At 39.2% G+C, this 16,452-nt stretch overlaps 1 protein-coding gene across 1 annotated transcript in view; it reads left to right on the forward strand.

Moving 5' to 3' along the window:
- SYNE1 (spectrin repeat containing nuclear envelope protein 1) overlaps nucleotides 1-16,452 on the forward strand; it is a 455,684-nt gene that overhangs the window by 287,406 nt on the left and 151,826 nt on the right. The window contains exons 94-98 of the mRNA XM_019638911.1: nucleotides 729-896; nucleotides 1,105-1,266; nucleotides 8,220-8,414; nucleotides 10,391-10,564; nucleotides 13,266-13,457. Of these exons, the coding sequence (XP_019494456.1) occupies nucleotides 729-896; nucleotides 1,105-1,266; nucleotides 8,220-8,414; nucleotides 10,391-10,564; nucleotides 13,266-13,457 (891 nt within the window). The remainder of the gene's footprint in view (nucleotides 1-728; nucleotides 897-1,104; nucleotides 1,267-8,219; nucleotides 8,415-10,390; nucleotides 10,565-13,265; nucleotides 13,458-16,452) is intronic.

The following is a 16,452-nucleotide window of genomic DNA, read 5'->3' on the forward strand; positions in this document are numbered from 1 at the left end:
ATTCTGTCACCAATACTAATATGTAATACTACTTATAACCCAAGAAATAAAAATAACTCGAAAGCATGGTTTTTTGTTATTCACTTTGATTTTTTTTTTTAGTGTACTTCCAAGAATTGGTTAGAAAGAAAACCTTTTTATTATTTGCTTCTTACAGTAGTCTTAACTTCCCCATTACATGTTTCCCTTATTTAATATTAAAATGTTTAGATTAATTTCTGTGAAGAGTGAATGCTCAAATATTGAAGATCTGCCTATGTGTGAAAAATGACTTTCTATAGATTTAATTTTATTTGAGCAAGTACTTTTAAAATTATTCAAAACTTGAATCAATATGTTAAACAACATTTTAGGAAATGTTTATAAAAGATCATTTAGATTCCCTATTTTTTGCTGTACTAGTTAATCAGTCTTTAAATATCTGTAATGCTTGTGTCTTTTGTATTTCTATTTTACCAAATATAAAACAAGAATGAGTTTTGGCAACTTGAAGTATTGGTAAATTCGTTCATTTTCTTTAAAAGTATAAACTGAAATTCTAAAGCAACTATAATGTGCTTTAATACACTCTTTAAATTCCTCCTGTCACAAGCATTTACTACAAGTTTGTAGTCCCTGGGACCGGTGTGAATCTGAAACCTTTTCCCCGTGTGACAGATAGCACCCAGAGCATGTGACCCTAAACTCTGCCCTGCCCTTGACTCCAACGCCGTGCTTTGCACCCACAGGATATTGCTTATTACCAAGCCTTGTCTGCTGAGCGGTTGCAGACAGATGCCGCAAGAATTCACCCCAGCACATGGCCATCCCAGGAGTTCTACGAGCCAGGCCTGGAGCCATCGGCAACTGCCAAACTGGATGACCTGCAGCGTTCCTGGGAAACCTTGAAGAACGTGGTAGGTCTTTGAAACGTGGGGTTGTCAAAGCCCCCCAGACCTCACCTTAGTGGTTGTCTTATGCAATGCATGCCTAGAGTTTACACATCCTGTGCACGGTTGAGTACCCTTTGTTGGGCCACAGAGGTAAAGCAGTGAGGAAAGAAATGTCATAATCTAGAAGATAAGGGGCTAGGGAACATTTGGTAACATCCCGTTTCTTCTTTAGATCAGTGAAAAGCAGCGCACACTCTACGAAGCTTTGGAACGCCAACAAAAGTACCAGGACTCCCTCCAGTCCATCTCTACAAAAATGGAGGCTGTTGAGATGAAACTCAGTGAGAATCTAGAACCTGGCAGGAGCCCAGAAAGTCAGATGGCTGAACATCAGGTAAAAATAGCGATGACTTCAGTTTCCTGCATGGTTAAATTAGTGCACTCTTGTCACTGACTGGTCATGGGCCAAGCATGCATTGGGGAGAGCAGACTGACATTTTTTTTTTTACTATATCAGTTCTTACAGAGTAAACAAGGTTCCAAATGGTGGTTGTTTCCACTGCTGCTTCAGGGAGGGACCTAAGAGGGGAAGAAAGAAATTCAGACCTGGAATCTAATTAAAGAAAGCTACACGCATTGATGTTGCTTTTTTACTTTTAGTACACCAGGTGTATTTCCTTATACCTGCCACATTATTTTTATTTTGTTGCAAACTCTTGTTGTAAGAATAACATGTCACCACCCCCACCCCCGCAAATGGCATCTCCATTCTCTGGGTGTTGTTTTAAGAAACGTAGGGAGTCTGCCCAGCTCCTCCCCATTAACACTTAAGAGAAGAGCTCTCAGACGTCAGTGGGCAAAGGAGCAGTTGAAGAATGTGGGTTCTAAATTACACTCTGCTGCTTGTCCCTGACTTGAATCATTTTTTTAAAAGGTATGTAAACGAGGCAAAGCATAGGTTTCCATGGGAAGCAGATGTGATTACACTAATCTAGATCAGAAAGATATTGTTAAAAATGCATCAATTTAAAATGCATGATAAGAGAGTGCATATATTAATATCTGGTTAATGCTTTAGCGATATTGTTAGATGTCATACTCTTACTGTTCAATCGAGTATAACTGAGGTGCAAAGGTACTAAGGTGTGTGTGCATTCACCTAAATATTCAGTCACCGTGATGCGGGGTATGTTGTCTATCCCTGACCAGAACTCAGGGGCACGTGACAGCCCTATAAAAGGCGCAGAAGAGAAGAAAGATATTTTTAGATGCAAAATAAGAACTACAAAAACGCTGTGTGATACGTGTATCTATCGAGTACGGGGAAGTTTATCAGCTTTCAGAGTGAAACTATACTTTATCTTTCCCCTACTTTACATTTGTGTTATTTCAGGACCCATGATAACCTTGGAATAATACATTGCTTGTTCATATGTGTAGCCTAAGATAAAATTGCATTATTTTACTGTATAGGACCTTGCAGTATAACACAAAAATAAGAACGTTTCCTCGAGAGACAGCATGTTGAGAAATAGTGATTTCAGGGTTTTGACACTTTTGAACCTTGTAAGATAGAGATCAAAATGCACGGCCTCTATTTTGGGCCTTATTTTGATCAAACTACCTTCTGTGGGTCTTGCTGCTGTCCCAACGTCTGTCTGGTTTGGGGAGGGTGCTATAAAAATAAAAAATTAAAATTAGCGTCTGTCTACCTAGACCACACCGATCCTGAGGGCAGTCAGAGACTTCAGTGACGAGTACAGTGTAGTTTCCCTCTGAGCACCGCAGTCCCGTGTTCTAATTGCACACGGCCACCTCGTTGTCATCTGCTTCCTCGCACCCCCACCACCTATGCCTCATTGTCCCTGGAGGGGCAGGAGAACTTTCCTCCATTCCGTGACAGCTCCCTTTGACCTTCCAAAAGGAATTTGGGATCAATTCCCTAAAAGCTGGAATGGAGTGCATTTGAGTGTCACTCGCTCAGATTATCACTGGCCCATATTCCGGGAGAATATTTACATAGTTTGACTCTCTCTCCTCTCCGATCACCTCTGTCTTTGCTCAAGGCTCATCATTCTTGTGTCCCAGGTGACTGACCGCAGCTCCCAAAGACCCTTCACTGGGTCCCCCAGGATTTGGGAACTCCATGAACATGGGATCCTGGTGATCAGCCCCGACGTTCGGGAGTTCCTAACTGAGAATGTCATTCAGCTCCTAGTCACCACCACCACCCTGCCTCCTGGTGATTATCGAAAACACTCTACATAAGCTGAATGTAGAATCAATTGTTACTTTGTTCAAGGGATTTCATGGAGAACACTCAAAATTGCACATGAAGACTAAGTATTCTAAATTAGAAATGAGTCTGTGACTTTTCTTGTCGTTAAGGCCAACCACGTGACGTTTTGCCCCTTTCTAAGTTGGGAGGGGTAATGCTAACAGTTCTAGCTGTGAGGAGATGTAGCTAACCCAATGATTCCCTGTTATTGGAGCTTAACAATTACATGAGTGCTCTAATGAGAGGGAAAGCAAATATTAGATAATGTATAATTCCTCATGGAATCACAAATTGAACATTTTTCATCTGACCTACTTCTGCTAACTTTGGCTGTCTGTACCTAAGTTCTACAAATTCTGGGACAGAGCTGCCCACATGCAAAGCTAATATCACAATGTCTAAATCAGAGCTTAGCTTCTGGAGTGGTGCTTAAAAAATTCCAAGCGCTACTGTAGAATCACTGTGTCTAAATTTCAACTGAATGTGGGTGAGACAGTCCAGTGTGCTTTTTATATTTCCTAAAAAAATTAATAGGCTTGATCACTGCACTGTACACCTGAAGCTGATGGTGAATAATATTTGTATGTCAACTATAATTGTCATAGTCACGGGACGTGGAGTATAGTGTGGGAGTGGAGTCAAGGGAATTGTAATAGACACGTATGATATGGGGGTGGAGAGTGGGGCGGTGGATTGGGGGAGGGGGGTTGTCACTTTGAGGGGTAAAAAATATAACTAGTGCACTGTGTTTTACAGCTGAAACTAATTAAAAAATGTTTATTTCACAATAAAAAACAATCTGTAGTATTAAAAAATAAAATAAAATACATTTTAAAAAAATTAATAGAAACACTTTTAAGTGTTATTTCCCAACACTTCTTGGAAGTATTCAGTTTCTTTAAAGAGCTAACCTATTTCCTACATTTTGCCTTTAAACACTTGTCCAAATCTACTGAATGTGGGTGGAGCGCAGTGCCTTTCCTGTTGTCCTCTAAAGTGCACAATAGATTTAATTTTAAGACATTAGTGCAATTCGTAAGCTGACTTCTGGCTGTTCTGAGTAAGCCCTCTGTGGTGGCAACCTCCACTGTCACGGGCAGCTAAGGCCTTGTGGGCATGTGTTGTTTTCACCACTCGAAGCTCAGTGATGGAGAGATAGTAGACAGAGCTCTCAGATTATTTTGGTTTTGTTTTTGTGTTTTTAATACGTGTAACAACTGTGTACAGTTTGAACCAAACTGTACTGATAGTTCTGAAAGTCCCAGTGAAATTCATGTTTCCCTTTGGTGTTGAACCAACCACGTTCTCCCCAGACTGAGTCATTTTATTTAGTTATTTTTTTTTTATTAGTTTCAGGTGTATAAGACAACATACTAGTTAGACATTTACACCCCTCACAAAGTGATAACCCCCCTAATCTACCATTCCTCTGACACTGTATGTAGCTGTTACAATACCATTGACTATATTCCCTGTGCTGTACTTTACATCCCATGACTAATATATATATAAAATACATAATATATAAGTATTATATATTATGTATTATATATATAGTTAATTATAATTGATGTTCAATATTATTCTATTTCAGCTTCAGGTGCAGAGTGCAGTGGTCAGGCATCTACACAGTCTATGAAGTGATCCCCCTGATAAGTCCAGTGCCCATCTGGCACTCTACATGATCTTTATAATATTATTGATTATTAATATAGTCCCCATACTGTATTTAGTATTCCTGTGACTATATTGTGACTAGCAGTTTGTACTTTCTAATCCCTTCACCTTCTCCCCCATCCTCACCCCTTCCCATCTAGCAAGTGAGTCATTTTAGAGAAGCTCAAGGTACTTCTCTAAACCACGTGAGTGGCTTGCACACTCCCCCCTTATAACCGCAAGTCAGAAACCCAAAGACGTACGGTTCATCTTCCTCTCCTTATTTCTGAGTCAGATGTTGTAGGGAAGCAGCTGGCCACCAGCTGAGATAGAGTTAGGGGTAAACATGCATTTGACTGCTGGACTTTTTTTTTTTAATTGAAGTGAAATTCACATCTCGAAATTAACCATTTTGAAGTGTACAATTCTGTGGCATTTAGTGCTTTCACAAGTCATACAACTACCCCGTCTATCTGGTCTCAAAAACATTTTCATCACCGCAAAAAAAAAAACCCCATCCCCAGTAAGCTTGGCTGCTGGATCTTAAAGTTAAAAACTACTGCCGTCTTCCAAAAATATCCCCTCTCCCTTGAGAGGAAACTGAAGCATGATGAGAGAGAGCTTGACTGTAACCGGATGGAAATGAACAGTTCTAAAACCTTTTATTTCCTAATTCTTTCACTGCTTACTTCACAACATGAAAAAGAGCTGTTTTAGAACATGGTTAGTTGGAAATGGAAGCTGGTGACTTCACTGCACACTTGATTGGTCAAATCCACTGAGATTAAACGTGGAGGCTTTTTTCCTGATTGCTTCATGATTCCGATACATGTTTTCTCTATTAGGAATTACAATTAATTCAACTAGATGTGTTGAGCACCTACTATGTGCACAGCTGAAAGAGACAAACTTTTTCATTAATGCATGATTGAAAACCATGCTTTAGGGGGTGGAGTGAATTACCAACACATTGTACAAAAAAAAAAAAAGGGCAGTGTGATTGTGGGCTACAGTGGTGGGAAGGAGACTCTATCAGGTCTTTGGGAAACACAGATTTTGAAAAGTTGGAAGGGCAGGAGTGGGTAGAGGGCACTGTGAATGTAGGCGTGTGAGGAAAGGCACGGCGGAGAGAATGAGAATGAACAGGGTGTGAAATAATGCAGGCTCGTCTTGTTTGCACAGAGAGTCAGTGCAGAAAAATGGGGTCACTGTGGTTATAGAGAAGCCTTTACATTAAACAGACCAAATAATATGAATTGTATACTTCTGGCAATCAGGTACATACTGAAAATGATTATCAAGTAGCAGGAAATGATTTTCTGGACAAAGAGCATCTTGAATGTATAACAAACAAGATCTACCTTGTAACTTCCTTACAATCCCATTAAAATATCTCAGCAAGTTCTTTGGTGGACATTGACAAGCTAATTCTAAAATATATTACAAACGTATGACAAGATACACATTGGAAAGGGAAAGGTCACGAATAGCCAAGACAAACGATGAAGGTGATCAGCTCTTTCTACCTGCAACCCCATGAGAGACGTTCACAGTCAGGGTGTGAAAGAAGCCAGATACAAACCAGTGCATCAGGTGCGATTCCATTTACAAAGAGCTCCCGAACAGGCAACAGTGACAGGGAGGAGGTCCAGGGGGCTCATAGAGTCCTGATAGCGTTGTGTTCCTTGATCTGGGTGTCAGGAGCATGGGGACGTGCGGTTTGTAAGCGTTCATAAATTCGCATCGACAGTTTGTCCACTTTTCTAGGTGTATATAATCATGTCAATAAAATAGTTTATTTTAAAAATCAGCTACCCATGATCACACTTGATATTGGGGAAAGAGAAGGATTTTCTGTTGTTCTGTTTTTTAAATATTCATTGGAAGGCCATTCCCTCTGCGATGGCCCTGTATGTACAGTGAAACCTAAGGGCCCGTGGGAGAGGTGGCAATCGTGCCTGTAGGGGCGCACTGGAAACTGAAATAGCAAATATAAAGCCCGTATTTCTTTACTTGAAGTCACGGTGGCCCTTCCCGCCGTAAGGCCTGTCTTTCTCATACACCATTTAAATCCTAAATAAGAATTTCTCCTGTCAAGATTTCAGCTGAAGCGCAAGTCATAAAACATGAAAAATGAGAAATAAACACCATGTATACTTGTGATAGATAATCAGGGAAATGGGGTGCTCTTTTCCAGAAATTGCGGGTCCTGGAGTAGCTAACAAAGGCAGGGATGAAGTGAGCAACAAGAGAGCATGGTATGAGAGGCAGGCAGGGGTGAGACCCTACAAGTATGGCCAGGAGCTTGGGTTTTATTTCAGAGGCAGTGAGCCGCTAAGTATTTTAAAATGGCGGGGTGGGGGTGGGGGGCAGGTGAGAGGACCTGATTTACCTTTTTAAATATTTACTCTAATTACTTCGTGAAAGGTTGCCTGGAGAGACAAGGGTATATATGCAGGTGGGTCCAGGGGTAGACCATTAGAGCAATTCAGATAACAGGTTTGGCTCTGACTTAGGGTAGGGGCAGAGGAAACGTACAGATACACAAGGTATATTTTGGAGATAAAACCAATTGGATTTGGTGTCGGATTGGATTTGGCAAGTAAAGGAAAGTGGGAATTATGACTCCTGGGTCTGGAGGTGGAGCAAAGAAAAGAAGGGTGGTGCCTTATTCCTGAGGTGGGGAGGTCGAGGTTGGGGGACAGGCTTTATACAGAATAGGAGATGCCCATGAAACATGTGAGTGGAATATACAAGCCTGACATTTAGGGCTGATGTCTGGGTTAGGGATATAGGTACCTTTGGGAGTGTTCAGCCCTAAAAGACTTGAAAGCCTAGGGCTGGATGACATCATCTGGGAGGGGCTGTGAAGAGAGGAGAGAGGGCCTGGAAATTAGCCCTGAGAGACTTCAAATTTTAGAGTTGGGAGCAAAGGAGAAAAATGAGGACAGGGTGGTGACATAGGAACAGGTGACAGATTTCCCCTGCCTTGTATAAGTTTTGGATTCAAACATACTGCTTGTCTCAGACTTGGGGCCATTTGGAGTGAGAAGTCATGTTGAGAAAGAAAGCGACAAATTTTATTTTCAGTGTAGAATTGTGGACTCAGACATAATTGAGCGTATGCCTCTCGGATATAGACGAGCCTGTTGAAAATGGAAAAATTCAATTAACTTGTTCAAATTTACTTAAGTTAGTGACACAAACTGTTTTGAAATCAGAACTTTTCCGACACGTAGTCTGGTACTTTCATTGTGAAACTCAGGTTAGCAGGCCCCCTGTTTGCTGGTTAAATGGCTTCAAGTGAAATAACTTCACTAATCTCAGTGGATGTGAGACTTGGCCTATAGTGATAGGATTTCTCAGTCCCCAAAACAGCACATACATGAGAGTGATTGCCGTCTTTCCTGCAGGCTCTGATGGACGAGATTCTCATGCTTCAGGATGAAATCAGTGACCTTCAGGCATCGCTCGCAGACGAGCTGGTGTCCAAGTCCCCAGAGTGCGACCCCGCGGAGCAGCTGGCCCTGCAGTCCACGCTCACTGTCTTAGCAGAGCGCATGTCCACCATCAAGATGAAAGCATCAGGGAAACGGCAGCTGTTGGAGGTAACGAGCTCTGCAGGTGCCCTCACATCCTCCTGAACTCTTAACGGTTGTGTTGGCGAATATCTGAGTTACTTATGTGATGTCCATTTTTATTGTTTCCCTGCTCTGAAGAAGCTGGATTTGTGTCTCCAGGAGGGTCTCGGGGACAGCACTGAGTCAGTGTATAGCCATGAATGTGTCTTTTCACCCCTTTCTGCCTCATTTCAGCATGAAAAATTGAGCATGTGCAAAGCAAATACTTGGTAGACAAGCCTGTGAAGAAGAATTGTAGGTTTGCACAATGGCTCGTTATGTTTAACTAAGAGGATTTTATGAATAGTATTACTAATGCTGCGAAGAATAAATCCTTAGTTGCTGCTAGCCAGTTCATGCACGCTGATTCAAGAAAATCTGTTCTTGCAATTCCAGCTTTCCTGTTACCTAACTTTAGTACAGAAGGTGCCAAAAAAAAATGTATACACATTTTAAGACAGGAAAAAACTGTGTTAAAATTGTAATACTCAATATATACCGATAACAAATGATGAATACAGGTCACGTTTGACTTCTGCAGTTATAAGAGGTGCTGCAAGTGGTTACCATCAGCGGAATTTCAATACAACTTTCCTTTCTTAAAATGTGTATAGATATTTTTGGCACCCTCTGTATTATTTAATACAGAGAAATATTTTGGTAACAATAACGTATGTGTTAAAAATAAGTTCTTTTCCTTTTTCTTTGTTCTCATAACTCCTGGCCCTAAACATATATGATATTAGACTAGAGACTCCATAAAGACCTTCAGAGCATCTGTCTCCTTGTATAATATCTCCAGTGTCTATAGTTGCTTCCCAGAGATGTAATCAGTTCTCAATACATTTCTTAGTATATGAACTTAATATTATTTTATATAGCTGGTTATGGCGTAATTCAATTAGCCATGGTCCTAGTGCTGGGTATGTAGGCTCTTTCTAGTTTTACTTATTATAAGATTAGTTAAATCATATATTTATCTATTTCTTGTTTGTGAGAAATCTAAAATCAACATGTCAGCTCTATGTACTCTTTATTTTAAACTATGTTTTATTTTTTTTATTTTTTATTTTATTTTATTTTTTTTTTAGCTGAGCCATCCTGCTACCTGTTGGCAGCTCAGCGGCTGCTCAGCTTGGGCTGGACTCGAACCGCTGTTGCTCAGAGTCAAACTCTTGAGCGAGCTCTTAACCAACTGAGCCACTCGGCCAGCCCTTAAACTATGTTTTAAAAGTTTAAGTTTAAAAATAAGAAATTATTCATAAAATATTTTTTAAAGTAGAGTAACTTAAGACTTAAAATTTTAATTTATTAATATTGTCCCCAGTTACTCTACGAAACCCTTGTGGAGTTTCAAAATATAGTGATGGGCCTGGATTTTTTTTTTAATATGAATTATTTGCCATCATTGAAAAGAACCCAGAGATCTATCCAAAAAATTTAAATTTCTGTCTTCACTCAAGAAACTAGCACCACTAGGCCACCATTTCTGGCAGGAAATCAATGGCCTGAAGCTGCATGATGTTGCCTTTTGAGGTGGGCCCTGTTCTTCAGTTTGTCACAGCCCCCACCATTCCCTACAGTTTCCCCAGCATTGAGGTCAAGCACCTGTTGCCATTTACTGACTGTCTCTGGCCATTGCTTTGCTCTAATCCTTGATCAATTTCCATTCATTCACATTATCTTCCTGGTCCCACAGGTATGTTACTTAAGAGCCCTTAAATGCTAGGTGCACATTAGAATCATTGGAGAAGCTTTCAAAAAAATACTAATCTTGAGACGCACTTCCAGAAGTTCTGACTTGTTGTTCTGGTATGTGGCCCAGGCAAAAGCATTATTTTTTTTTTAAAGTTTCACAGCTTATTCTGATGTTAAGCCAGGGCTGAGAACCAGTGCTCTACTGTGTTGAAGTCTACTGATTTTACCCTCAGGTGATCCATGTTACCGTCTGCTTAATTCATTAGGAGAAGTTAAACGATCAGCTGGAGGAACAGAGACAGGAGCAGGCCCTGCAGAGATACCGCTCTGAGGCTGACGAGCTGGACCACTGGCTCTTAGTCACCAAGGCCACCCTGGACCTTGCACTGGGTGCACCCAAGGAGCCCATGGACATGGAGGCCCAGCTGGTGGACTGCCAGGTATACAAATGCCTCGGAGAAATATGTCAAATCACAAAGAATGTTTTTAAATGTAAAAACAGACAGAAAGCATAATGGTTAAAAGGCTCGGTATGGACATATGATTTTTCACAATCCATGTACTTTACATATTTAGAGAGTAGGCAATCAATACCTTGTAAAAGCTTAAATGAAATTCAAGCATGAACTTAGTGTTTTGAAAAATTTTACCAATAGTTTCTAATCTTTAGAAAATCTTCAACTTCCTAAGGGACATTTTTAAAAGACTGTTGATACCAAAACATGTACAGTGTGCATATTTGGTAGCTAATAAGAGATACAAAGCCAATGAGAATTAGTACCAGTAAATCAGACTGTGGATAAATACGGGAGGAGGTGTCCGTAGGTGCTTCATTGCACTGTTGGTTCTAATTCTAATATTTTTTGGAAAACTTGGAAAAACTGTCAGTCATAGACAGATAGATTGAACACTGGAAGGATGTCTTGGGGAGCAGAAAATTTCCTTCCTCTGATGTGCGGTCTCTAGGAAGTAATGTAAGAGGTAATGGCATTATGGTTTTTATTATCATATCATTTACTTACCTCTTGGTTATGGAAATTTTCAAATTCACATACAAAAGTATAGAGAATAGATAATGAACTCTGATGTATCAATCATTGACTATCAATAATTATGAACATGTTAGACTTCACATATGGGTGAAGTATGTCTTAAAAGCTCTTTCACTTACCGAACTAGCAAGTCTCTAGAAGACCCTAATCTGCACGGTTAAATATCAGGACGCATAACTTCATGTTCACCCCATTGGGAATCAGAGGAAATATGTAAAAACCATTAATTAATGAACACCATCTTTTTTCTTAATATGTAGCATGCCACTTTGCTCATTCCTTTTATGATTTGAGATTTATTGTGACATTGATCATTATAATTTGGATTTTTAAATTATTTGGGTAACTTATCTATATGTATTCAAGGCATTATTAGTCTCTGCCTTAATGATAGACAATAGATCAAAAGAAAAATCAGAAGGAAAAAAAATGAATGTAAGGCACCTGCTAGTGTTTTCTGTTCTTTATATCATCTTTTCTAAAGTGTCTTCCTGAAAAGAGACATCTATTTTTAGCATTTTCTTCCAGCACTTGAAATCACCACATGCACTAGAATTTCAAAATATGTTTCATCATTACTCCCACTGCCTCCTTTTTTGGATAGCTCTATTTTTGTAGTCCTGCGTAGAGTCCATAATTCAGATCATGTATTTCAGGACTTTTACAAAGTATTAAAATGGTATTTTGACAGTATTGTTTTAGAAACTAGAAGCATATGGAATCACACAAGTTTACAACAGTGTCTTGGTCAATTCAAATCTAGTACTTAAGCCAGTTGTAAAATTCGAATTGTGGCTCTTACACAGAATCAGGGCCACGTTGTAATTTTGGGGGACCCTGAGCACTTTGCTTCCATGGAGCCTCCCCTATAAAAATCGTAAAAATTATATTTTTATTTTATAACTGCGTTGGTACAAACACTAATATAATCCAGGGTAGCTTCATGATGATTATATTCACTTTTTTCTTCTGTTTCAAAAGAAATTACAATGAAGACATGTTCTTGGGCCCTCCCCCCCCCGCCCCGAAATATCATGGACCTTCAGCATATTAGGATATGCCAGCTGTGCCTAGTGGAAAATTCATTCCTGCACAAAATTATACTCATTTCTCAGAAATAATCCTTAGGATATCAGCCTTTACACCTCATTTCATTAAAATTTTTACTCTTCCATTTAGTTGTAGTTTTTTGGTTCAAACCTATATTCTTAAAATTTTATGACAATAATTCTAATTGTGAACAGGGAAATAAAATATCTTTTCTCTTTAATAAATTACTTGATTGAAAATGACTTGATAGCTCAGAAAGTGCATTTCAAAAGAGTTCAGAATTAAGGAATGTAAAAACAGAACAATTTCTGTAGAAAACAAAACAGGTGGTGTTTGTCCTGCTAGATTTTTTTTTTTGTATTTATTTTAAGTCTTGCCTTAGAAGAAGGAAGACTATTTTGTTTTTTCTGGATTAGCCTGCATTTTAGAAGAAACCCAGCAGCACTAGAGAGTTGTCACAGAAAGTAAAGTAAAATTCTTAAGGAAACTTGCAGAAATGTAAGGTGAAAAATACATCATATAAGAAACATACATACATACATACATACATACATAAATAATTAAAAAATAAATGTGGTACAGTAATCTGAAAAAAAAAATCAACCCAAAGAAGCAATGTTTTGAAAGAGAATCCCTTTTAAATTGACAAGAAAAGGGTCGATCATGTGACGTCTTTACTGTTATCAGCCATAAGCATCACAATCTAATATAAAATAATAAAATAATTGTAATAGTGGGATAATATTAAGGAATGGTCTTTTGTCCTTACCTGTGGGTTATACAAAATGGGCTTTCCATGTGCTTTTCTAATATGTCTTTTGTTCTATAATATCTAATCTTAAATAAGAGAAAAATTGAGAAGTTCAAGGAATTCTAAAAAATCTATACACTACTCTTCCAGGCTGTCGGCAAACTAGGAAAAAAAACACACAAAAAAACACAAACACATGAAAGACTGAAGCAAGTATTATGTTCTGCTGGGAGAAACGGTCTTTGCAGACCAGGTGTGTGAGTTTCATCTTTGTTTCTGTCGCCCCAGAACATGCTGGTGGAAATAGAGAAGAAGGTGGTCGCCTTATCGGAGCTCTCCGTCCACAGTGAGAACCTGCTGCTGGAGGGCAAGGCTCACACGAAGGACGAGGCTGAGCAGCTGGCCTCGAAGCTGAGAACTCTCAAGGGGAGCCTCCTGGAGCTACAGAGAGCACTGCACGACAAGCAGCTCAACATCCAGGTGAGGGCTCCCGCCAGGGGCAGCAAGGCTGGGCTGCTGGGACAGCCGAGCACTATGTGTCACTGGCAAGCCTTTCTGCGCCTGCGCCATATAAAGGACAAGGTGGGGAATGGTACACACATACATACCTGCTTTAAGCAAACTTGGGCATCAATTTTCAAATAGGTTTTATAATGACTATTTAAATCCATTGACATGATGATTGCAGTGTAGGAAAAGAAAAGAAATAGAAATGAATACCCAAATCTAGCAAATACACAGTATTTCAAAATATTTAAACATAGATCATAAATGAAAATGTCCTATGCCATATTTACATTTTTCTTTCATTTCTCCTACATTCTAATTTTCAGATATACTCAGAGATTTTTATTTAGGGTCCACAACTTTAGCCTTGTAATATATTCCAGGTGAATTGAGGCTTTTTACTATCATGTAGTGACCTTAATGTTTCCTGACAGTGATTTTGTTTTATATTACTAGAGCTTTTGGGGGATAATATTTGCTGAGTATTCTTTTAACTTTCCTCTGATGTCACCCTTCTGTGACCTTATGTTTTAGATTTGCTTCTTTTAATGAATATTTAGCTATATTTTGTTTGTTTGAAACACTTTATCTAATCAGAAAATCTCTAACTGTTAAAGGGTGGATTTAGTCCATTTAAATTTGTGATGACTGGTACAGTCAGGCTTCTATCATCTTTGTTTTCTATTTTTTTCCTGCTATTTCTATTATTCTTTCTCTTCTTTAACCTTGTTTTAAATGGTTGCATACTTTTTTTTTTTTATCCTCTACTTTTTACCATGCATAACTAAAGTTCTAAGTTTATATCTTAATCTTCCTCCAGATCAATTTAAGGGCCTTAAAATACTTTTACTCAGATTTCCCCCATGCACCTTTCATACTATTGTTGTCCAGTATTTTTATTTTGTTCTTTTTTAATCCCTACAAATAAGATATTACTATTATTATCCCATACAAAAATTAAGCAAATATTTATTGAGACTCTACTGTGTGCCAGCTACTACTCTATATGATAGAGTGAAGGAGTATGGGCAACAATTGTCTATCTGTATCTGTATATCTATATCTACAGCTGTATATTCCTATCTTCAAAGGATTATGGTTGAGAAAAACAGATGATAAATAAAATTAAAAAGCACTATTATCTACTAAGTTAGAAGACAGTAAGAGCTATAGGTAAGATGCCATAAGGCAGGTAGATAGGGAAGGTGGGGCTGGGCAGATTTACAGCCTTATACAGAGGGGCCACAGAAGCCTCCTCAGGTTACATTTGAAGGTGTGAGCCATGTTGACATGTAGGGAGAGAGTTCTAGACAAAGAGGAAAGCAAGTGCAAAGGCTCCCTGGTGGGATCATACCTGGGATGCTCATGGAGGCCAGGGTGGCTGGAGTGGAGTGAGCAAGTGGAGAATGGTAGCCAAGGAGGCTTGGCAGGTAGCATGGGGCCCTGTCTTCCGAGGCATCATTGTAGGCATCATATGGACTTTGGCTCTTCCCCTGGGGGAAAATATGAAACCAATGGAGTATTTGGGAACAGAGGAATGACAAGAACAGGTTTTAACCACTGTAGGGGCCCTGGGTGGAAGCTGGGAGACCAGTTAGAAGGCACAGTGTGAAGGTAGAGAGTGGTGATGAGAACGTCTCAGATTCTGGATAATGGGAAAGATGAAAACTACCTGAGGAGCAGATTTGAGGGGAGAAAAGAGTAGTTAGGTTAGTAGTTTAATTTTGGACAGGTTACATTTGAGATGCCTATTAAATGTCAAATAGTGGTAGGAATTCAGGGGAGAAACCTAGATGAGTCATCAGCCTCCAGGTGGTCCTTGAAGGCATGAGACTGGATGAGATCACCAGGGAGGGAGGAGAGATAAAGAAGATCGAGGTCCTAGAGCCAAGCCCTGGGAACTCCAGTGTCAAGAAGAGTTTGGAAGACATGGAAGAGCCCACGTGAAAGAGCAAAAAAGAGAAACCAGTGAAGTGGGAGGAAGGTCGAGATTTGGAGTCCTAGAAGGCACTTGAAGACAAGTGAGATAAGATGAGGACTGAGATCTGACCACTGGGTCCACCCACATGTGGGTCTTCCATGACCTCAGCCACAGCTGTTTCAACGGAGGAATGAAGGCCAAAGGCACTCTGAAATGGAAGCGAGAGTGGGAGGAGAAGCGTGGGACAGGGGCCGTGCAGGTAACGCAGGAGTTTCGCTGTGAAGGGGCGAAGAGGAATGGGATAAGCCATACAAAGTGGGTCAAGAGAAATTTGTTTCCTTTTAAGACCAGAAGACTAATAACATTTTTCCATGTAGATTAGGGGAGGGTGTGGTCTTAGAACTACAGTGTCAGGAGGGAAGAAGACACCAGTATTTGAGAACACAGGCTGGCAGGGGACAAGGCACACATATCATGGTGGAAACCTTAACAGACGTTCACTGTGATTATGTCTGTTTTCTCAGTGTTTAATGATGATTTTTTTTCAGACTAAACTACATATTTTCAGTTCTTTGCTAATTTAATGATTCTATGATCTAAAACATCAAGCCTAATCAACAGACAATTATTAAAAGCAGTGGAAGAATTTAGTAAGATGACTGGCTTATTAAAAAGATAAAATAGAGAATCAAAAAACAAGTTAGAGAAATAATGTACAATAATTTTCCATCTATAATACCAACGAAATATGAAATATTTGGAATTCTAACAAATCACATTTTAAAACCTAACTGAAAACAAACAAAAAAAATGGAGAGATAAATTTTATTCTTAGATAAGACTACAATATTTTAAAGATATCAGTTATTCCTTTACTGACACATAAGTTTAAGTTATCCTCAACTGTATACGTGTATTTTTGGAATGTGACAAAGTGATACTAGGTTTATATGGAATAAAATAAACATGAAATAACCATAGAATTCTGAAAATGAAGACTTAGAAGGAGCTAATGAGTCTTATATCAAAACACAATATTATAATAAT

This window comes from Hipposideros armiger, unplaced genomic scaffold (genome assembly GCF_001890085.2).
Source record: "Hipposideros armiger isolate ML-2016 unplaced genomic scaffold, ASM189008v1 scaffold_41, whole genome shotgun sequence".
In the NCBI taxonomy this organism is placed as follows: domain Eukaryota; kingdom Metazoa; phylum Chordata; class Mammalia; order Chiroptera; family Hipposideridae; genus Hipposideros; species Hipposideros armiger.